Source organism: Erythrolamprus reginae, chromosome 2 (assembly GCF_031021105.1).
Source record: "Erythrolamprus reginae isolate rEryReg1 chromosome 2, rEryReg1.hap1, whole genome shotgun sequence".
Lineage (NCBI taxonomy): Eukaryota > Metazoa > Chordata > Lepidosauria > Squamata > Dipsadidae > Erythrolamprus > Erythrolamprus reginae.
The window spans coordinates 15,349,319-15,373,622 of record NC_091951.1 but is presented as its reverse complement, the minus strand read 5'-3'; the positions used below and the strand labels follow the sequence as shown (position 1 = coordinate 15,373,622).

The following is a 24,304-nucleotide window of genomic DNA, read 5'->3' as shown; positions in this document are numbered from 1 at the left end:
CCTAATTGTCAAATAAATGCAAAGGAAGCATAAAAGTCAATAATAATTGCAATAAATAATTAAATGATATTAATATAAGAAACAATTTCACTATCATTTTCCTATTTTTATCATTAAATGTTCCTTAGTGTTTAGCTTTGGTCTCAGGATGATAATGTAGCACTTGGGGAAAAAGATGCAGCCCAGCAGTCCGGCACCAGAGGCCAAGATGGAGAAGATCTGAACAGCCACCATGTATTTCCCTTTGGTGCTCAAGTAGGTGGGCAGGAAAGAGATCCAGACACTGCAAAAGACCAGCATGCTGAAGGTGATCAGTTTGGCTTCATTGAAGGCCCCAGGCAGGTTTCTGGCTAGGAAAGCTACAGTGAAGCAAATGGCAGCTAGGAAACCCATGTATCCAAGGACAACATAAAACATGGTGACTGAGCCTTCATTGCATTGAAGGATGATTACTTCTGGTTGGGAGTGCAGGTCAGATTCAGGAAATGGGGGAGAAACTCCCAGCCACATGGCACAGATGAAAATTTGGACACCAGAACAAGAAAGGATGATGGAGTTTGCGAAGCTCTTCCCCAACCATCTTCTCACACTGTTCCCCGGTTTTGTTGCCAGGAAAGCCAGCACAACTGTGATTGTTTTAGCCAACACAGAAGACACGGCTACTGAGAAGACAATGCTGAACACTGTTTGTCGAAGAAGACAGGTGGATTTCCTTGGTTGTCCAATGAAGAAAATAGAGGACAAAAAGCAAAGTATGAGGGAGGCCAGGAGGATGAAGGAGAAGTCCCGGTTGTTGGCTTTTACAATGGGAGTTTCTAGATATTTAATGAATATAATTAAAATGATGCCTGTGGTTAAGAACAAGAGTAGTGAAAAAGAGACCAGGATGATGCCCAGATGTTCCTGAAAGGACAGGAAGGTTATTCTTTTGGGGATACATTGGACTCTGTCCTCATTTGGATATCGATCATCTGGGCACTTGGTACATTTTTCAGTATCTGAGAAAACAGAAAATAGCATTTCTTTTATTTCTCTTGCCATATTTGAATAAATATCTTTTTGGATGACTCATTACACTGAGAGATGTGAAAGCCATAAAAATGTGTGTTTGTGTATGTGTGTGTTTTCATAGGTACTGGTATGAAGGTCTTGGCATATTCGGGTTTTTTCCCATGTAAGTTTCAGAGATTCCTGGTGACATTTCAATGAGTCCCACTAGTCACCTTCAGGCTGGTGCTTTTGGCTTTGTGCTAAGGTTAACAAAGGTTGATCTGAGCTGCCTTCCCTCTATAAATACTGATGGATAAGTGTGGAGTGCTGCCTCAGCTGCTGCAAGCTGTGTTGAAACGTCCTAGTTAGTTGGTGGGGTAACACCTTGATTAAATGATGCAATTGATGAATGCAGATTAGTTGATGTTTGTGGATTAGGGGTGATATCCTATGTAGTTGTGGCAGTTAGAGCCTGCAGGCTAGTCAGTTGTTTTATAATGTATGTCTGTGGTGTAAAATCTGAGGTTTTGGTTTGGCTGCAAGTTTGTGGTCTAATCGTGTGTTTACGGTGTGTGTCAGTTTGATTTGTGATTTCCCATTCCCAAAAATGACTTCCTATTCCCAAATCGCAACACTGGTTTTAGAATATCATAATAAAATATAAATGAATAAATATCATGTTATTCTGAGAAATCCAGAAGGACCAGGATTCAACTTTCCTGGGTTTAGCATAACCACCTAAATATGAGACTCCTTAATCTTAAACTATAACAAGAATAAATAAAGTATTGGAGGTTAAAAGGGTAATTTTTTTCCAAATGGTTTTCACCCCTCTTCTAATATCACACTGATATCCTCTCAATGGATTTTATGTTGAATTTTATATTTGGTTTTGTCTTATCCAATGATCTTAAACTGATGAGTCATTGGCCTATAATGTAAAGTTGGTTAGGTTGCGCTAGAGCAATTGATCCATAGCTGGTTCCCAAGTATCAAAACATCAAGAGCTTCCTAATAAAGGCATACATGGAAGGATTATTCCAAAGTGATTTTTTTTTCAAAATTAAGATAAACAACAAAATGGACAAGTATAGGAGGTCACATTGATATGGAAATTGGGTCAAAGTGTTCTGGATGAATCCAGATGTCAGAACTCCAAGTAATACATCCTTTGAAAACAGAACTCTGAGGCAGGTTGATTCCTCAAAGAATAGTTTTATTTGGAGATTTTATCTGTGTGCAGACTGGTGGAAATCCAACTCTGAGAGTTCCCACACTTTCTACCTCACTAAAAAATGAATGTTTCCTCTTCTCCCAAACAATAAGTCACATTCTTTTAACTAAACTAAATCAATTAGCAATACCTGAACACACTTGTAAGTGGATCACAAGTTTCCAACAGGTGGAAAGCAGTAGGTGAAGCTAGGCAAAATCACATCAGATACCTGTACAATTAGTACAAGGCTGTGTACTCTCACCACGTCTTTTCTCTTTATATACCAATGACTGCTTCTCAAATGATCCATCTGTTAAACTACTGAAGTTTCTGACTGGTCCAACACAGAGCAAATGCTCTGTCCTACACATCGGCAAAAAGAATCAGAACTTCAAATACAAACGGAATAAACAAATTATCACAGATAATCCCCACTTGGTCAAGGACCTTGAATACTAATAACTAAAGATCTAAGTGCCAAAGCCCACTGCAACAACATCACCAAGAAGGCCTCAAGCGTAAACATCGATCAACACAAAGTTCGAATTACAAAGAAATTGAATGAACAAACCCTTAAATCACTGATACGTGTTGGCACTAGCAACTACGTCAAACACATATGGATAAAACTTTAGGGAAAATCTATATGTTCAAACCACAGACCGTTAAACATTGAAGCCCCAGCTCTAACGCTGGCCCTCTACACTCCTCTTACTACTCTTTTTTTACTCTAATTTCCTATCCCTCTTCCCCTCGTATCTCTTCCCCTTCTTCCCCTTCTTCCCCAACCCACTCCCCCTCTTCTTCTCTCCTTACCCACTTATGCATACTATATAAGTAAACTATAATTGCTAGAATGTACATTAGATATATTCCCTTTACTTTTCTGTACGCTGTTTTTAATGTATATATTTAATAAACATATTTATAAAAATACCAAACACCATCACTCTGTTAAACAAATAATCCCCTCAGCACTGTTAAACTATTTACTAAATCTGCACTACTATTACTACTAGTTTTTTCTCATTCCTATCACCCATTTCCTCCCACTTATGACTGTGTGACTGTAAATTGTTGCTTGTATCCTTAAGATTCTTATTAATATTGATTGTTTCCTCACTGCTTATTTGACCACTATGACAATCATTAAGTGTTGTACCACATGATTCTCAGCAAATGTATCTTTTTCTTTTATGTACACTGAGAGCATATGCACCAAGACAAATTCCTTGTGTGTCGAATCACACTTGGCCAATAAAGAATTCTATTCTATTCTATTGTCCAATCTGGGTGCTGACTGGTTGCCTGATTACTTTTCTCCTCTTCCTTCTTTAGCCAGTCAGCAGTTGGAATGTGCTTGGCCCATCAGAGAACTATTTTGTTTTGGATACAGAACCTCAGCTTTCTCTACACAAACACACACCCTCACCTCCAAGCTGTGTCAAGCCTGAAGCCATGAGAAGAAAAATTCCTACAGAAAAAGCTACAGAAAAGAAAATGGTCACAGCCAGGTCAGCTTCAGTGTTGACACTAGCACCCTTTCCACCAGGATTACCCACCTTCTTGAATGGAGAAGGTCCCATCTGGACAAGGAACACAATCATAACAGCATACAGGCTTTTCTTCTTGAGCCCGCTTGACAAATCCTGGACGACAATTTTCCACACATTGGGACTGAGGCAGAGACTAAGCAGAGAAACAAAAAATTACAAAAAATGTGGGGATGTGCATTCTCAAGCATTCGTGCTGCTTTGAGCACTCAATCCATAAAAGGTTAGCCATCACTCATCTATGCAAAATTGTGGTTGGCGTGAATATTATATAAGTAGTTTCTGAGTTTCAGTTAGATAAATATGAAACATCTGTCAAGTTCCAAATGTTTTTAAATCATGGCAAATCTTTTTTTTTCTTTGAAAATGACTACTTCACCTTCAATCGCCACAAGACACGGGCATGAAATTGATTTAAACTAAATGTTAACCGCTCCAAACAAGACTGCAGAAAATACGATTTCAGCAACAGAGTAATCAACGCCTGGAATGCACTACCTGACTCTGTGGTTTCTACTCCTAACCCCAAAACCTTTAACCTTAGACTATCCACAATCGACCTCTCCCCCTTTCTAAGAGGTCTGTAAGGGGCGTGCATAAGCACACCATTGTGCCTACCATCCCTGTCCTATTGTCTTCTATCACTACTTTTTATCATTACTTATCTAATGTTTTATTTGTCCAAATTGCCACCCTATAATTGTTTGACAAAATTAAATAAATAAATAAATAAATAAATAAATGGGTGGATGGATGGATGGATGGATGGATGGATAGATAGATAGATAGATAGATAGATAGATAGATAGATAGATAGATAGATAGATAGATAAAATAAAAGAGTCAACTCTCTGGAAATGTAATAAAGAATTTGGATCATCTTATCACATGTGGGGGGGGGGGTGAGAAAACTAAAAGATACTAGGGGAAAATGTAGACTTGGTTAGAGGATTAGAGAGGAGAATAGAAAAGCAATCTGAACTTTTTTTCCTAGGAATAGCCATGAGAACTTTGGGGAAAATCAACTGTACTTAATTTTACATATAATGACAGCAGTGAGAATAGTTCTCGCACAATATTGGAAAAAGTTTTGTCTTTGTTTTGCCATGTTTATGTACATATTTCAATTTTTTTTTAATTTTTAAAGGAAAAATGAAAATATGCCCGCTGAGGAATCTATATTTGAAAAAAGTAATAGTGTGTGTAGAATGGATAATTTAACCAAAAAACAGAAAATTGCAAATGAGCTGCATTTTAAATGTTGGGATAAGTTCTATGATTGGATGGAAAAAAGGAAAAAAACATAGACAGGGAGTCAATAAATGTTAGAAAATTGGAGAGTAAAGGTCAGAGGATCGGTCTTGAAGAAAAGAGAAAGGAAAATAAAAGAGATACCTGAATAAGATCATTGTTCTGAATTGATGTATATTATGTAGATATAAGTTATATAATAGAAAACAAGCATTATTAAAGTTGTATTACAGGCACGTCACATAATGTCCAGCATTTTTAAATGTCGTTTGTGTTTTGTTTGTTTTGTGTGTGCTAAATAAAGTTTATTTTAAATTATAATATAATAGTCAACTCTCATTCAAAATACATTCAAAAAAACCTCTTAGGGCTCTTCAATTAACACACCTGCCATGCTATTGAAATAAGACTAAAGATCACTTCCAGAACTTTATTTATTTTATTTATTTATTGTTAGAGTTGAAAAGGACCATGCAGGTCATCAAGTCCAACCTCCTGCCTGAGCAGGAATCCTAAAGCACCCCAGCCAAATGGCAGTCTCCTCTTGAAAGTGTCCAGAGTTGGGGAGTTCACAACCTCTGCAGGCAAGTTGTTCCACTGGTTGATCACTCTGACCGTCAGGAAGTTCTTCCTTACTTCTAGGTTGAATCTCTCCTTGGTCAGCTTCCAGCCGTTGTTCCTCGTCCGGCCCTCTGGTGCTCTGGAGAATAGAGTGTCCCCCTCCTCTCTGTGGCAACCCCTCATATACCTATATACAGCTATCATGTCCCCTCTGGCCCTCCTTTTCTCTATGCTATCCATGCCCATTTCCCGCAATCTCTCTTTGTAAGTCTTGGTTTTAAGTACCCTAATCATTTTGGTTGCTCTTTTCTGCACCTTCTCCAGAGTTTCAATGTCTCTTTTGAGGTGTGCTGACCAGAACTGGATGCAGTACTCCAGATGTGGTCTGACCAGGGCGTAGTAGAGTGATATTAATACTTCCCTGGTCTTGGAGTGTATCCCCCTGTTGATGCAGCTTAGGATAGTGTTGATGTAATTGTAAGATGTAATTGAGGGCTTGAGAATCTGTCCCTTAAAAAGGGTGATTCAGGCACCTTCATTGGAGCACTTCAGACATGAATATTTATTTTATTTTATTTATTAGATTTGTATGCCACCCTTCTCCGTAGACTCGGGGTGGAATATGAATGCTGTGTGGGGAAGAGATATTTCAAAAGGTCCAGCTGGGCATCCAAGAAAAGCTTCTTTTTGTTGAAGAACTACAGTACAATTAGGTCACACCAACTGGCATGCAAAAAGAAGGACATTTTTTTTAATTAATTAAATTTGGAGCCTCCTTTTTGCCCCGAGAGACTTAAGTTAACTAAAAATAAATTTAAACAGTTACGTTCAAGAAGAAGAAAGGCCATGCTCTGTATCCTTGAATTGTCACCTAGACTCCCACGTTGGGCAGGGCTGAATCATCTTAAAACAGGGCTCCATGCTGTGGCATCTGAAGAACATCTATGCAATGGTACTGAAGCCTTCAAAGCCATCCATTACAAGCATAAGGGTTCTGCTCCCCACATTCACTTCTTAGTGAAGGTCATATATCTTGGAGATAAGAGCTAGCCTACCATACATATATTTTACGGCTATGAAAAAGAGGGAACAGACATAAATAGACATCACATACCTTATTGAGCAACTTTATATGAGACAGAGCATCTTGGTTGAAAATCAGCCTCTGTCTTTCAAATGTCCCCAATTGCAGTTTGAGGGGAGAATTGTCTGATCGAAGGACCCAGCTCAGAATCTCTAGATCTCCTCTCACATCTCCATTTTGGTCCACGTACAGTTTATCCAAGGAAGCATTCCAAATCTCCTTCTTGTTCAGAAATGGATGGAACTAAGAATAAAATATCCACAAATTTTAAGAAGCAAAAAGCCTGGTTTCTTATTCCCTGAGGCTTTTTAACATTTGAATCTTTCTACTATAGTTGTCTAACTTTCAAATACTCTTTGTTGAGAGAACAAGTGTTTTCTTTATGATGGAAATTGGGAACAGAGCTTCTATGAAATTTGTCAATCATGTATTGGCAAAATATATATTGAAAAAATGTAACTGAAAAAATTCTAAATGTTTTAAAGAGACATAAAATATGGCAAACTCCTCATTTTAATTCTTTGCTCTTATTTCTGGCACATCATATTCCCATCCATTCCCATCAAATTAAAGCTTGTTCCTTTAAATCTTTCAATCGTATTTTCAATTGCTAGATAGCCGCTTACTCCATTTTAAAGCTTCTTTTAGTTCCTTTGAATTGGGTCTGAATGGGTGCCAACAGGCTCGAACTCAACCCTAACAAGATGAAGCGGCTATGGGTGTTGCCTCCTAAGCAGATTTCCATCTATCTATCCATTATTCTGGGTGGGGGGGGAATTATGACCCCCACAGAGAAGGCCCAGAACTTTTGAGTCTTCCTCAACCCACAGTTGTCATCTCCCAGCTGCGGTGAGGGGGACATTTGCTCAGATTCACCTGCTGCACCAGTTGTGGCCTTATTTGGAGGCTCTCCTGAGAGTCACTCATGCCCTCATCACCTCAAGGATTGACTACTGCAATGCTCTCTACATGGGGCTATCTCTGAAGAGTATTCGGAGACTGCAATTGATCCAAAATGCAGCCGTGTGTGCTGTCATGGTCCTTCCCAGATACACCCATATTTCGACGTCACTCCGCAGTGCCGGCTGGTGGGCCCTAGTGGAAGAGCCTTCTCTGTGGTTGCACCTGCCCTCTGGAATTAACTCCCCTCAATGATCCATACTATTCCCAATGTCCTGGCCTTCCAAAATAACTTAAAAACACATCTATGACAGCAGACGTGGGGCTGTTGAACTTGGTCACTTTGCCCCAGCCCCTATTATCATTTGATTGTTGCAGATATGACAGAGTTGTACGAGATGAATTGTCCATGATATGTTTTAAGTTAAGGGGTTTTGTAGTGATGTTTTATCTAATTTCGATTTCTTCCATTTTTATGTACTAATATGTTGTAAGCCACCCTGAATCTTCAGTGTGTTCAGGAGAAGGGCAGCCTAGAAATGAAATGAATGAATGAACGAACAAACAAACAAACAAACAAACAAAAATGAATGAAAGAATAAATCTCCTTCTTCTGCAGAAAGGGGATGAACTAGGATTAAAATATCGTAGTTTTTAAATTTTAAATGCAAAAAAGCTTGGTTTCTTGTCCCACAGGGCCTTTTCACATTTCTAATATAGAAATATAGTTGTCTAACTTTCAAATACTCTTTATTGAGAGTACAAGTGGTGTTTTTTTTAAAAAAAATGATCAACAAAGATTCAGCAAAATTTACCAAAAATGTGCGGAAAAACCCGATTGAAATTAAAGAAAGAGACAAATGAAAAGTTCTTCACCTAGAACAATGATGGTTAAACTTTTCAGCACCAAGTGAATGATGCACCTGCACCACCAAAATGCCCCCCCTGTGGATGCCCCCTGCCCCCGTGCAAGTGTGTGGATGCCGTACATTCAAGAATGACTCTTGCATGCACGTATGTACCGGACATGCACCCCACAACCCATGCATGCATGACAGAGAGCCAAAAATCAGCTGGCGGAGTTTGGATGATGGCACATGCCCCCTCAGAGATGGCTCTGCATGCCACCTGTGGCACACATGTCATACATTGGCCACCATCGATCTAGAATAAATAAACTGAGAGGCAACAAAAGAAGGATCATGGATATACCAAACTTGATAAATACATTTGTGAGAATAATTGCAAAACAGTAGCTGATTACAAAGCGAATGAGAGTTGGCCGTGTGATGCTAATGGAAAGAAGGAAAATCCCTCCATAGGTTTGTCAGAAGGGAATGTTCTGGTTTGGGAAGACCTCAACTGAAGTACCATGTGACCTTGAAAACACCACATCCAGAGAAAACATTGTAGGAAATCTGGATTAGGTTTTTGGGAAGGGCAATGAAGCCAAGGAGGAGATCACAGGAGCTGCTCTTAACCTTGAGGAAAGATTAAGGAGAAGAGCCATTTTGTTCTACAAGAGGTAAAAATCAAAAGGTACCTGTCAGCAACTGTTCTGACTAACAAAACCTGTTAGTTGGACAAGAGAGGATACAAGAATTATAAAATAATAGAAGGATGTTACACAGAAGCTTAAAATCTGTTTCCTTCTATTCCAGAGTTTTCAACAAGGGAAAATGAATTATGTCACAAGAGAAGAGATTCTGGCTGAATTACAGGAAAAATGTCCTAAAAGGAGGACCAGTTTTAGTTTTAGACTGAATGAGACAAGTATAGTCTATTAGCAAACACTGAGCAGCCATCAATCAGAAAACAATTAAAAATTTGAAGTGTTAAATATCAAAATATATCTGGTGAATAATTTCTCAAGCAACTAGGTTAGCCAAAACTGTTATTGGTAGGTTGGCCAAATTGCATAAATTCCCAGTTCAGCTTTTAGAGCAGAATCTAGAATTGTTTTAAATCAAGATACTTCTCATATGCTATAATTGGGTTTGTTTCACCAGTAATATATATATTAAGTACCAAAGTTCAGGTTGATATGAAACCATACACCCACAACTTCTCTCTCTCTCTCTTTTTCTCTCTTTATTTCTCTCTCTCTCTTTCTCTTTCACTCTCTCTCTCACACACACTATTATGTAAATATATATATATTATATTATATTATTTTATATAAATTCAGTGATGCTTTTCCTCTAGCTGAGCCTCCTTTAATATTGAGAGAGTTAAGATCCAGTCTCATAGGAAATGAGTAAAAGTACTGTTCTGCCAGGCTCTATGGTATGAGTCTCCCAAAAATTCAAGGGTACAAATTTCAGACACACACACACACACTTGAAAGTTCAAAACAATGTTCTTTATCACAAAAATTCAAAAGAAACAAAGCACCCTTTTTGTATTGCAAAGAGCACTCATCCCAAAACAACCTGGTAGTCTGTACATTCCCCTTAATCAGTCCTTAAGTACTTAGCTAGCAGCTGTGAAGGAACGTCACAGCCCTCCTTCTTCCACGAAGTGAAACCCCCACACTTTGCTCTGCTTTGGTTTCAAAGTCGTGAAAAATCAACAAACAAACTCTGGAAACAGCAAGGCACGGCCCTGAAGAAACAATGATCAGATAATCTTCCACAACGGCCAAACCAGCACGCTGCTATTTATATCAGCAGCTCTACTTACTGGAGCCCCACCCAAACACATGTGGCCTCTCTTATCTCCTGTAATATTTCCTCAATTGGTCTCTTCGATGCATAGTTCTGCGCATGCGTGGGTCTAACTCTTCCTCATCCAAATGTACTGAAGATAATGGAGATTGGCTTCCTGGGCTGTGTGCTAAGCCCCCCAATTCCAAGTCACCCCCATCTTCTTCTTCGTCCGAGAAAACTGCACTACCTGACTCTGTCGACAATAAAACAGGCCTATGACATGTTGATGTTTCCCCTGCATCCACCTCCACATTCCTTGGGGCAGGAGCTGGGCAAGAGCCAACCACAACATCTCCGGCAATGATTTTTTTTTCAAAGACAAAAAAATTGAGTTTGATTTATTAATAATAGAATCATTATGACAAAAGGAGCAAGTGTTCCTAACAACCTATACAACTGTTCTGTTCTGACTAACAAAACTTGTTAGTTGGACAAGAGAGGATACAAGAATGATCCAATATCAGAAGGATGTTACACAGAAGCTAAAAGTCTGTTTCCTTTGATTCCAGAGTGTTCAATAGGGGAAAATGAATTATGTCACAAGAGAAGAGATTCTGGCTGAACGATAGGAAAAATGTCATAAAAGGAGGACCAGTTTTAGATCTGGGCCACTGAATGAGAAAAGTATAGTCTATTAGCAAACACTGAGCAGCCATCAATAAGAAAACAATTTAAAATGCATACATCAATAAATATCAAAATATATCTGGTGCCAGAACCTTGGTAGATAATTTCCCAAGCAACTAGGTTAGCCAAATCTGTTTTAGATAGGTAGTGATGGTTCTTGCATTTCTTCTCCAAATGATCCCTGCTGGAATCCCTGCTGAGATCCCATACCTGCCATGGCTGAAGCCTTGGAGCTCTCAAAGTTCCTTTGTCCTCCTTCAGTCTCTTCCTGGATCTGGAGGAGTATGCAGCATTCAAGATGTGGGCCAGAGTCTTAACAATATTATAATTTTTTGTTGTAATTGAGATTTGGATCCGGTTCCCTTTCCCTTTTGTCTGCAGTGGTGTTTTCTGGGTACATCTTCTCCGACCTTTGATAGAAATGATGTGCTTTGAAAAAGAGCAGTGAAAAGACTGATCTTTAAACTGGTGGTGTAGAAAGAAGGAGGGTTTGATGATATCATCATTTGGCCTCCTTTTCCTCATCATATTAAACATACAAAAACTATGGACATATTTGAAAAGTATACTTCTTCTAATTTGCAGAAATGTCAAAACTGCTGAGATCCAGACTTTTCCTTCAATGGGTCCTGGCAAACTCATAAAATTTAAATGGAAAGGAAGAAGTAGCTCACCAATGGAAACATATTCCATGAAGAAAACATAGACATTGACTTGCCTCCATTTTGAGATGGCATCCCCGAAGAGTTCTGTAAGTTCAGTCATTGATAATTGTTGTGATAGAACAACACAAATTCCATTCCTGACAAGCATAGGAGTAAAAGTCCTCATAAAATTCTCTCCCTCATCTGTATCTGAAGTAAAGAGACCAATCAGGGTCCATCTGAAATGCAGGAGCAGCTGGACAATTTCTGGGTAGTAGAACCCCATTTTGGGGAGCGTCTGATGAAAAAAAGGGAACTGACTTTTATCACTGAGAGTCTCTGAAACAATTCTATCACTGGTCTGGAAAAGCAATGAAAAGTGCTATGTTGTATTATTATTATTATTATTATTATTATTATTATTATTATTATTATTATTATTATTATTATTAGATTTGTATGCCGCCCCTCTCCACAGACTCGGGGCGGCTCACAACAATGATAAAAACAATATATATTGACAAATCCAATAATTAAAATCTAAGATAACAATTGTACATTTAAAAATCTAAAAGCAAGGAACCCCAATATAAAAAACATACATACAGTCATATCGTGCACTAGAACTACATAGGCAAAGGGAGATGTCTCAGTTCCCCACACTTGATGACAGAGGTGGGTTTTAAGGAGTTTACAAAAGTCAAGGAGGGTGGGGGCAATTCTAATCTCCGGGGGGCGTTGGTTCCAGAGGGCCGGGGCCGCCAAAGAGAAGGCTCTTTCCTTGGGCCTCACCAAACGACATTGTTTTGTTGACGGGACCCGGAGAAGGCCCACTCTGTGGGACCTAACCAGTCGCTGGGATTCGTGCGGCAGAAGGCAGTCTCGTAGATACCCCGGTCCGGTGCCATGAAGGGCTTTGTAGGTTATCACCAACATTTTGAATTGTGACCGGAAACTGATCGGCAACCAATGCAGACTGCGGAGTGTTGGTGTTACATGGGCATTTTTGGGAAAGCCCATAATTGCTCTCGCAGCTGCATTCTGCACGATCTGAAGTTTCCGAACACTTTTCAAAGGTAGCCCCATGTAGAGAGGATCACATCAAGTCCAAAATATTAGTTCTTGATAAATTTAAGTTTATTTATTTATTAGATTTGTATGCCGCCCCTCTCCGTAGACTGCTCAAATCTTATAGAGGTAAATATCACCATAAGATGTTTAGGCAGTTCTGCCATGAAATATGTGGCGGTTTAGAAGGAACATTTGTTGTGGCTCATTCATTTTAGAGTGCTAGCCTTACTAAGGACAATTGTATTTTTCTATGTTTTGATATCCCATATCATTTGTTCAGCAATCCTTTTAACTTGCTTTCAAGTTGTACAAGAGACAAGGGGACTACGGAGGTTTATACAGTTTTATACAGTTCAAGAGGTATATTTTTAATAAGGGGTTTTTAGTGACTTTTAAATTATTAGATTTGTTATTATTATTATTATTATTATTATTATTATTATTATTATTATTATTATTATTATTATTTATTGGATTTGTATGGCTCCCCTCTCGGGGCGGCTATACATTGTTTTATTGTTGTTGTGAGCCACCCCGAATCTACGGAGAGGGGTGGCATACAAATCTAATTAATAATAATAATAATAATAATAATAATAATAATAATAATAATAATAATAATAATATTTTTTTCTGGAAAAATTATATTGTCTCTAAGAATCTTGAGAATGTGTCACTTTAACATAGCTTTATTTTTATTCCAATAATTGCCCAGATATTAGTTAAGCAACAAACTGCATAAATTCCCAGTTCAGCTCCGAGGGTGGAATCTGGAGTCATTTTAAATCGAGACAATTCTCATATACTGTAACAACAACAACAACAACAACAACAACAGAGTCCATCCCCCTGAATAGGCAGGAAACCCTACAGTACTTCAGACAGATGGTTACCCAATATCTTAAAATCTTTCAGTGTTGGAGCATTCACAATTTCTGTAGGCAAGTTGTTCCACTGATTAATTGTTGTAACTCTCAGGAAATTTATCCTTAGTTCTAAGTTACTTTTCTCCTTGTTTAGTTTCCACCCATTGCTTCTTGTTCTACCCTCAAATGCTTTGGAGAATAGGTTGACTTCCTCTTCTTTTTATTATTATTATTTATTATTTATTAGACTTGTATGTCACCCCTCTTTGTGGCAACCCGTGAGATATTGGAACACTGCTTTCATGTCTCAACTGGTCCTTCTTTTCATTAAACTAGTCATGCCCATTTCTTGCAACCATTCTTTATATGTTTTAGCCTCTAGTCCCCTAATCATCTTTGTTGCTCTTTTCTGCACTTTTTCTAGAGTTTCAACATCCATTTTGCATCGTGGTGACCAAAACTGAATGCAGTATTCCAGGTGTGACCTTACTAAGGCCTTATAAAGTGGTGTTAACACTGAGCAGGGGGTTGGACTAGAAGATCTCCAAGGTCCCTTCCAACCCTGTTGTTGTTGTTGTAGTAGTTGTAGTTGTAGTTTTAGTTGTTATTGTTGTTGTTATTGTGATTGTTATTGGTATTGGTATTGGTATTGTTACTTAATGTGATCTTGATTCTATCCATTTGTTAATGCAGCCTAGAACTGTGTTCGCTTTTTTGGCAGCTGCTGCACACTGCTGGCTCATATTTAAATGGTTGTGCTCTAGGAGTCCAAGATCCTTCTCATAGTTACAACTGTTGAGCAATGTACCACAAATATTGTACATGTGTGTTTTGTTTTAAGCCTAGTACAGTGGTACCTCGAGATACGAGTTTAATTCGTTCCTGACCTGGGCTCTTAAGTCGAGCAGCTCTTATCTCGAACGACTTTTCCCCATAGGAATTAATCTAAATAATTTTAATTGGTTCCAGCCCTCAAAAAACTCACAAAGTTAGTCTAAATTATGCAGAAAGACAAGTTTTTAATGAAGAAATGTACATGTACATATAAATGAATAATGAAGTTTCTTTCACTTAACTTGTAAACTTTCTTAAACTTTTAAATTTACATATGTTCAACTTCTCTGCCACCCAATCCTGTAGGACAGAGGTCCCCAACCCTTTTTGCACCAGGGACCGGCTTTAAGCGATCAAGAGAGGAATGGGATAAATGAATGGACGGAGGGTGGGAAGGAAGGAAGGAAAGAGGGAAGGGACAGGAACAGAGGAAGGAAGCAAGGAAACTTATGAAAGGGGAGAGTAAGAGAGGAATGAGTGAAGGGGAGGGAGGGAGGGAAGAAGGTGGGAAGGAGAAAGAAAAGAAGAAATAGAGGAAGGGAAGGTAAAAGAGAGAAAGAAAAAGAGCTAACTTCCGCGTTCAGCTTCAGGAGACAGCTGCGAAGCCACGCGCGTGTTTTAAAAGGTTGCAGCCGGCCTGGGGGACTCGGGGGGGTGCTGGCAAGCCCCCCAGGCTGGCTGCAAGCACCCCCCGAGCCCCCCAGGCCAGCTGCAACCTTTTAAAACACGCGCGCCGCTTCGCAGCTGTCTCCTGAAGCCGAACACGGAAGTTAGCGTTCGGCTTCAGGAGACAGCTCCTTGGCGCTTGTATCTCAAATTTGGGCTTGTAAGTAGAACAAAAATATCTCTCCCCTCCCAGCTCTTATCTCGAGTTGCTCTTAAGTAGAGCAGCTCTTATGTCGGGGTTCCACTGTATAGATCTATTTCGACCTTTTTATACTCTTGTCAGCTAGACATACCCTTACTGAGATTTCAACCTGTACCGTTCAATAGAAATAGATCTATACTAGGCTCCCTTGCTTTTCACTTATCAGCAAAAATATGTAGCCATGTAAAAGTATAATTGTTGACTAGAAAAAAGATTATCTGCCTTGGAATGGCCCTTGTGTGGGGCTGAGAGGCAAAAGGAAAGCAAAGTTGCTTCCTCCCATATTTGGGGATACCAGAGTGATTTCAACAGAAAATCAACCATATATACATATAACACACACACACACACACACACACACACACACAGAGTATTCTATAAATATATATTATTTTATTTTATATAAATTCAGTCATGCTTTTCCTCTAAGTGAGATTATTTAATATTGGGGGTGTTAAAATCCGGTCTCACAGAAAATGAGTAAAAGTAAATTCTTTACTTTTCCCCAAAAGTAAAGAAAGTCAACAGTTTGCTCTGTGAAACAGCCATCTCTGGCAATGATTATTTTTTTCCAAAGACCAAAAAAATTGAGTTTGATTTATTAAGAGAATCGTTATGACAGTAGGAGCAAGTGTTCCTAACAGCCTATGTAACTCAAATTGCAAGAATGCTAATAATATAATGTAATAATCATATAACAAGAAATTACTATATGTTAAAAACTATGCATTTAATACTGGGCCTCATCCAACAATATGAATATTAATGTGGAGAAAAGGAAAGTTTTACACCCAGGCAGGAAAAAACATTGATTAGGTGAAATCTGGCTCAAAAACAGTAACTGTGAGAGGGACCTTTAAATCCTAATGGGCAAAAATATAACATGAGCCAGCAATGTGCGGTTACAGCCAGAAAAGCTAATTCAATTCTTGGTTGTATAAACAGAGGCATAGAATCACATTCACATGAAACATTAGGACTGCTTACTAAATCCTTCATAAGACCACACCTGGAATATTGCAGTCTGTGTTGATGGTTTTTCTTCCCCACCCCCCACCACCAGTGTGGACCCCAATCTTTAACTGTGACACCTTCAATGGCCAGGGTGAAAAGCAGCTTTCAACATAAAGTGGGAAATATTGCTCATTCACCACACTCCACTCAGTTAACAGATTGAGAAACAAACACAGACCTGTGGGACTTTGTAGGGGCCCACTAATGTTGACATCTGGATGGAAGTGTCATCACGAGCACTATCAAGAAGAGCCAAAAGATTGTCCTTCTTTCCACAGCTATAGTTGGGAACATTGGCTTCTCCAGTAGACAACATCTCCAGAAAGGCTTCTGAAGTGAGAAATGTGTTCAAAAAGCTGTCATGGATGTTGTAGCCAAGTGTGAGGTTGTGCAAGTCCTGGAGATTCTTGTTCATCATTTCAATGATGCCAATGAAGCGTATTATATTTTGCTGACCAAAAGGTGAATTCCTGTAATAAAATGTTCATATAATCATTATCATCTAAAGCAGTAATAATAAAATGATTTATTTGTTTCTTTTTCATCTACTCAAGCATATTGAGTTTTAAGCAAACAATGATACAAAACTAAAAATAAATCATAGTCACCCATTGCTATTTAATTTTTATGAGTGTTAAGATGGAAGTTTAAAAGTCACAAATGTATCATTGCTTGCATTAACTCTAATTTTCATTTCCGAATAACAAGGATTCAAAAATTATCCAGTAATTAAAGGAATTCATGAGTGATCAAGAAAACAATTAAAAAACCACCCTTTATTCTTATAAACATTGCTCACTGACTATCAATGCACACTTATAGATAAAAAAAGAGATAAGTAGGAGTGAGCAACAGCAAACACTTCAAAAAGCTATTTTAAACAAAAATAAATACTCAAGTTATTAATTTAGCATTGGATTGGGAGGGGGAAATAATTTGAACTTATTTCAGATGTTTTCCTGTCTTATCTTTGGATTTGAGTCTCTTCCACAAAAAAAGAAACAAGGGGGACAAACCAAACTATACATCAACTACCGAGCAGGTTGCATGAGGACCAAGACCCACATCCCACCATGCAACCCTCCAAACTCTATCACCCAAAACCATCCTAGCATACATCTCTCCATCAACCAAGATCAACTCTCCATCAACCAAGCACAATCCATCATAAACCACAAGCCTCAAACAAATATTGCTCAAATCCATCCTAACTACTTACCCACTTCCAACCAAGACCAACTCCCAATCAACCAAGACTAGGGATGCATGCCGCTTACTTCCTCATCATCAACCACTTCTAACATTAGATGTAAACTAATAAACTCAAGGAGCATTGCTAACAAAATACCCAAGCTCCTTATCTTATTAAAAACCGCCAAATACGACATCATATTTATATGCAAAACATGGTTAAATGTATCTCTCCCCAACTCCATTATTACAATTAATGACTACCACATTTTCCATGAAACCCAAAGAGGAGGTGGAGTTGCAATCTTCTATAAAAAATCACTCAACTTAAAGGAAATGCAAGTTAAACAAGATCTCTACCTTCCAGAAACTATCATATGTGAACTAACCTCAGTCACCACACTCTGCTTCCCCCTATGTTACAGAACCCCCGACTATGACATCCCACACGCAAACAAGCTAACCACACTACTAACATGGGCAAGCTCCTACCAACATCCTTTTATATTTCTTGGTGATTTAAACCTACCACATATTAACTGGTCCCTAAATGAATGCACAACTGAACCCATCCACTCAACCCTCTACAATGCTATCACTAGTCTAGGACTAGTGCAACTAGTTACAGACAACACCAGACTCAACAACTGCCTAGACCTCATATTCTGCAACAGTTTACATGCAATTTATGGACTCAAAGTAAAAGAACCGTTTTCCAACAGCGACCACAGCTCAATCAATGTACTTCCTCAAATAAACAACCCCAAGAACAAGACAACCAATTTCAACTTTAATTATGAAAATCTAGAATCTTATCTCTCATCTCTTAACTGGACCACAATATTCTCCAGATGTATCACTGTAGATGACTACAGAGTCATAAAATTATATGGACCTCTAATATTCACCGAAACCAAAAAAAAAAAAAAATTACCCATAAAAATAAGAAAGCTGCATCTATAGATGCAATCTATATAGACTTTTGCAAAGCCTTTGACTCAGTAGTTCATGACAAACTTCTTCTGAAACTAAAATCCTATGGCATCTCTGGACCTCTGCATGATTGGATTTCAGTGTTCCTGTCCAACAGACAACAAGTGGTCAAAATAGGTAATGCCATATCTAATCCTGCTCCAGTTAACAGTGGTGTCCCCCAAGGCAGTGTTCTAGGACCTACTCTCTTTATACTCTACATAAACGATCTCTGTGACAATATCACAAGCAATTGCGTTCTCTTTGCTGATGATGTTAAACTATTTAATACCACTGACAATACTTCTACCCTTGAAAAGGATCTTGACCATGTAGCTGAATGGTCTAACAACTGGCAACTTCAAACCTCTATCAACAAATGCTCCGTCCTACACATTGGTAAAAAGAATCCGTATACTAAATTCTTACTTGGTAAAACTGAACTAACAGAGGACCCCCACTCAGTCTTGGAGTACTCATTTACAATGACCTAGAGCCCACTGTAATAGCATTGCTAAAAAAGCATTAAGAACTGTAAACCTAATCTTATGTAGCTTCTTCTCTAGAAACACTGATTTATTAACCAGATCATACAAAACATTTGTCAGACCTATTCTAGAATATAGCTCACCTGTGTGGAATCCACACTGCATATCAGATATTAATATAATCGAAGGAGTCCAGAAATACTTCACAAGAAGAGTCCTTCACTCCTCCTCACATAACAAATTACCCTACTCCTCCAGACTTCAAATACTAAATCTAGAAAATTTACAACTACGTCATTTCCGAACTGATTTAACTTTTGTTCATAAAATCATACATCATAATGTACTCCCTGTCAGTGACTACTTCACCTTTAACAACAACAACACAAGAGCACGTAATAAATACAAACTGAATGTAAATCGCTCCAAACTTGACTGCAGAAAATACGATTTCAGCAATAGAGTGGTCACTGCCTGGAACTCATTACCTGACTGTGTTGTTGCTTCCCCTAACCCCAAAATCTTCAACCTTAAGTTTATCAACAATTGACCTCTCCCCTTTTCTAAGAGGTCTGTAAGGGGCGTGCATAAGTGCACTTTTGTGCCTGTCTTTCTGTCTTATTATCCTTTCTATTACTATGTTCTACTTATGTTATGTTACGTTAATATGTACTATAATACTATACTTGTTTGACAAATAAATAAATAAATAAATAAATAAATAAATAAAGAAAGAAAGAAAGAAAGAAAGAAAGAAAGAAAGAAAGGGGGAGAGTTGGAAATCAAATGATTATGTAAATGAGACAGTTTCTCCAATTTAGGAATAAGAGTAGGAAGAACAGGAGAGTGTTAGAACATAAAATTGAGCAAATGGAACTCCGTCACATTTTATGACTTACTCGAGACTAGAAGGAGCTACGTTGAAGGGTAAGGTTTCAGGTGGAATTATTTGGGAAGTGGTGATCGTACTAATGACATGGTCTCCTGGACAGTAATAGCTCCAGGGTCTTTTTCTGCCCTCCAAACTCAGCGGGCACTTCATTCTAAGCTTCCCAGAAGCAGGTTGAGACACCAGCAGAATCCAAAGCAGAAGCAAAAGATCCATAAGGTTGAATCAATTTCCTTCACATTTCTAAACAACAAAAAGAGTTAGAGGAATTCTAAGGGAGAGAGAACCAAGATCATGTGAAGTGCTTATTCAACTTTACAAAGCCTTCATAAGATCACATATGGAATATTGCAACCAGATCAGGGTTCTGATCACAATATAAAAAAGATGTTGAGACTCTGGAAAGGATGAGAAAAGAGCAATAAGATGGAAAGGTGGCTAGAGCTTAAAACATATAAGAAACAGTTGCAGGAATTGGCTATGTGTAGTCTAGTGAGAAGAATAGAGGTGACATGATAGCAGTGTTCCAATATTTGAGAGGCTGCCACAAAGAAGAAGGGGTCAACTGATTTTCCAAACCACCAAAAGAGAAGACAAAAAAGAAAACAATTGAAAATAATTTAGGAGATAAGCAATCTAGAGCTAAGGAGAAATTTCTTGACAGTTATAACAATTGATCAGTGGAACAACCTGCTTCCAGAAATTCTGGATACTCCAACAATGGAGGTTTTTAAGAAGAAACTGGATTTGTCTAAAATGGTATAGGATTTCCTGCCTGAGCAGGGGATGGAACTAGAAGACTTCCAAGTTCCCTTCCAACTCTATTGTTCTATGTTCTAATTGAAGGCACATTCACAAGGAGGAAATGCCCGTAGAAACTGAGCCTCAACTCTACATGAGAGAAGGAGACATTCAAGAGCATAGCCCATGCCTGTCCCAAAACCTGTGACACACAGAGCATGACCCAAGGAATTTATCATTTTCTGATGCAAGTTCCCTTCTATTCAGTCTGATGTTTGATGCTTAAATGAAAAACAGTCACTGAAGAAGTAGCAGAAAAGGTCTCAATGCCTGGAATGATGATAATTACAATGAGAAGCAACTTCTTCTCTGGGGATCTTGAACTTCATGTGTAGAATCAGGAAGTTGCAGGTGGAAAAAAAGCTTCTTCATGATATCAACATATTGATCTGTAGAAATTATGCAATAACTTTTTTGTAACCTGCCCAGAGTCACTGAGAGTGAGAGAGCAATCTGATAAATAAAGCAAATGAAATACAGTAATACCTCGTCTTACGAACTTAATTGGTTCCAGGACGAGGTTCGTAAGGTGAAAAGTTCGTAAGATGAAACAATGTTTCCCATAGGAATCAATGGAAAAGCCAATAATGTGTGCAAGCCGATTGATGAAGGGGAGATCAAGAGGGGAGAAAGGTGCAGGACAGGATAGGAAAAAATGGGAGGAACCCATGGAGATCAAGAGGGGAGAAAGGTGCAGGACAGGGTGGGAAAAAACGGGAGGAACTCATGGAGATCAAGAGGGGAGAAAGGTGCAGGACAGGGTGGGAAAAAACGGTAGGAACCCATGGAGATCAAGAGGGGAGAAAGGTGCAGGACAGGGTGGGGAAAAATGGGAGGAACCCATGGAGATCAAGAGGGAAGGAAGGTGCAGGACAGGGTGGGAAAAAATGGGAGGAACCGATGGAGATCAAGAGGGGAGAAAGGTGCAGGACATGGTGGGAAAAAACTGGAGGGACTCAAGTCTGGAGGTGGGGCATCCCAGTGGCCGGTGGCAGGTTCGTAAGGTGAAAAAAGTTCGTAAGAATAAGCAAAAAAATTCCGATCCCTGGGTTCATATCTCAAAAAGTTCATATGATGAGGGGTTCGTATCATGAGGTACCACTGTAAATGAAACAAATGAAACATATGAAACAAATAAAGAAATAACAGTGAGCAGCAGCTGGAAACATTACATGGACCTTTGGCTGAAGAAGAAAAAACAGGATTATTTCTGAATTTCAGGAAAAAGATAGCTCTAGATTATACCCTGGCCTTCCGTAAGGCTGCAAAGACCTGGCTTTGGCCGAATCGTGTTGAACGGTATGAATGTGTGTTGATTGGATAGTTGAGTTGTGGGTTCTTTAATTGGGGTTTTATAATTTTAGATTTCTATATTTGATTCTTTTTATTGTATTTGTATCTTTTTTATATTATTGTAAGCCGCCCTGAGCCCTTTGGGATTGGGTGGCATAGAAGTCAAATAAAATAAATAAATAATAAAATAAATAAATACTCACATTGCACCAATCCTCCATGGACTGCACTGGCTCTCGATTGGTCTCTGGATGCAATTCAAGGTGTTGGTCATTACCTTTAAAGCCTACATAGCTTAGGGCCAGACTATCTTTGAGGCCGCTTTCTACACATAGCTCCCAGTGACTGGTAAGGGCCCACAGGGTTGGTCTTCTCTGGGTCCCATTAGCTAAACAGTGTCAGCTGACAGGTCCGTGGGGGAGGGCCTTCTCTGTCTGGCTGCTCCAACTCTCTGGAATCAGTTACCTCCTGAGATCTGGACTACCCCCACCCTACTGGTCTTCTGGAAAGCGGTAAAGACCTGGCTTTTCTGGCAGGCCTGGGTCCGTTGATCCTATGATGGTAACAATTGAGATCAGGCTATAAATGGTATGCAAGGGTTTCACTGTTTTATTTTGTTTTTAAACTGTTTTATGGGGTTTTAGTATTATTTGGATGTTATATTTTTGGTTGTAAGCCACCCAAAGTTCCTAGGGAGTTGGGCGGCATAGAAATCAATCAATCAAATGAATGAATGAATGAACGAACAAACAAACAAACGAATGAATGAACAAACGAACGAACGAACGAACGAACGAACGAACAAACAAACAAACAAACAAACAAACAAACAAACAAACAAATTCAGAGTGGATGAGGAAGAATAATAAGATGGCAACTACTTCGTTGGAATATTTTATTCCTTACCAAGTTCACTCTGATCTGGAATGATAAATGTCAGACAGTTGCATGAAATTGTTTTTTTTATTCTTCACCCAAGATAGATGACAGCCATAATTAGAGGAATGGCCACAAGAATGGCCCCTCCATCCAGCACAGCTTATATACATTACTGTCAGGGAAGACAATCAGTGGAATGAGGCCAGACTGATGAACCAGCATTGTGGCATTACGATGCAAGCCACACTACCTGTCCTAAGTGTGTTGTGACATGACACATGCCCCAAAGGGGTGGAGCTTGCAGCCTGATCTTTGTGATGCTGCTTTTATCATTCTGACGGCACCTGTGAGGCTAAGATACTGAGATGAATAGAAAGTCCCAGTTTAAGGCAAAGTCAAAGAGGGAACTGGAAGGGAAGGAAGCTGAAATTCTTCCTGACCATTCTAATTCAATAGTAGAAGTGATATATCAATTGGAAAGAGAAAGTGTTATGAAAGACTGACAAAGCCAGGGATAAACCCAGAGGTGAAATGTTACCAGTTTAGAAATGTTCTCCCAAACCGGTAGTAAAAATGCTACCACTTCAGGCAAACCGGTATATCTAATGATCAGTTGTGCAATATTTAGATGTGCCACGTGATCTAGATTAGCTGTGAAGCAGGATTTCTTTTTTCTAGCTAATCTAAATCATGCAGGCACAGCTGATTCCCCCTGCTCGCTGTTCAATTTACCTTTGCAGACACTGATGGCTTTAAAATGCCCCCTTTTCAGCACTGCACAGTAGTTCCTGTGGTGCACATGCATGCACGAAGTGAACCAGTAGCAGACTTCAGAGGATTTCACCCCTGAGTAAGCCCATAGGAAGCTCATATTCCTGCACCAACTGCACCAAAATGTTATTTTATTGCCAGAAGACTCAGGAGCGCCATCCAGTGACCGTTTTAAGCAATACAGGTCACCAGAAAATTTAGATGGCCAGAAAAATATTGATTTGCGCCAAAAAGATTTCTTTTTAGTTTTCCAAATGAACAAAGAAGCTTCAGCAGGACAATTCTATTCTGCAGACAAGGGAAGGTTTGTACCTCAACAGACTTTTTTCAGCAAGTACTCCAACCAAGTCAAGGGGTGCAGTTCTCACAGGTACAACTGCCTCAAGTTCCTGCTACACCCGTGCAACCGGCGCAAATTCCACTTCAGCCGGCTCAGCCATTATTGGCACCACATCTTCAACTACAGCAACCGATGCCAGCTGCAACTCAAAAGCAATTTTCTGCCTTGCCATCATTAAAAGAGGAAGAAGTCATTATGGAACGCAGGAGTTCCAGTAACTCCAGATCAGCTCAACGAGGTTCTGGAAGCGAATTACACTCTACAATCAATACCGTGATTGTAAAAAATGTTCCTGACTCAAATTGTGAGTACAGCACAAGACATTTATGGACTTTAGATAGCGGAGCTGCTTTTCACATCACTCACCAAAAAGAACTTTTTTCCGAATTACATGAAACTGACATAAAGGAGGTGTATACAGTCTCAAATCACGTATGCCAAGTCGAAGGAGAAGGAACTATCTACATAGATGAATTGGACCAGATGATTCCAC

The 24,304-nt window shown here is 39.0% G+C and overlaps 1 protein-coding gene across 1 annotated transcript; it reads right to left on the bottom strand.

Moving 5' to 3' along the window:
- Positions 1-93: 93 nt before the first annotated feature.
- LOC139159169 (vomeronasal type-2 receptor 26-like) lies at positions 94-19,880 on the bottom strand. Its single transcript, XM_070736520.1, has 6 exons — positions 19,738-19,880; positions 16,366-16,657; positions 11,101-11,832; positions 6,686-6,898; positions 3,769-3,895; positions 94-998 (listed from the first exon to the last, which is right to left on the bottom strand). Exons 1-6 carry the CDS (start codon positions 19,878-19,880, stop codon positions 94-96), a joined length of 2,412 nt encoding a protein of 803 aa, XP_070592621.1.
- Positions 19,881-24,304: the final 4,424 nt, after the last annotated feature.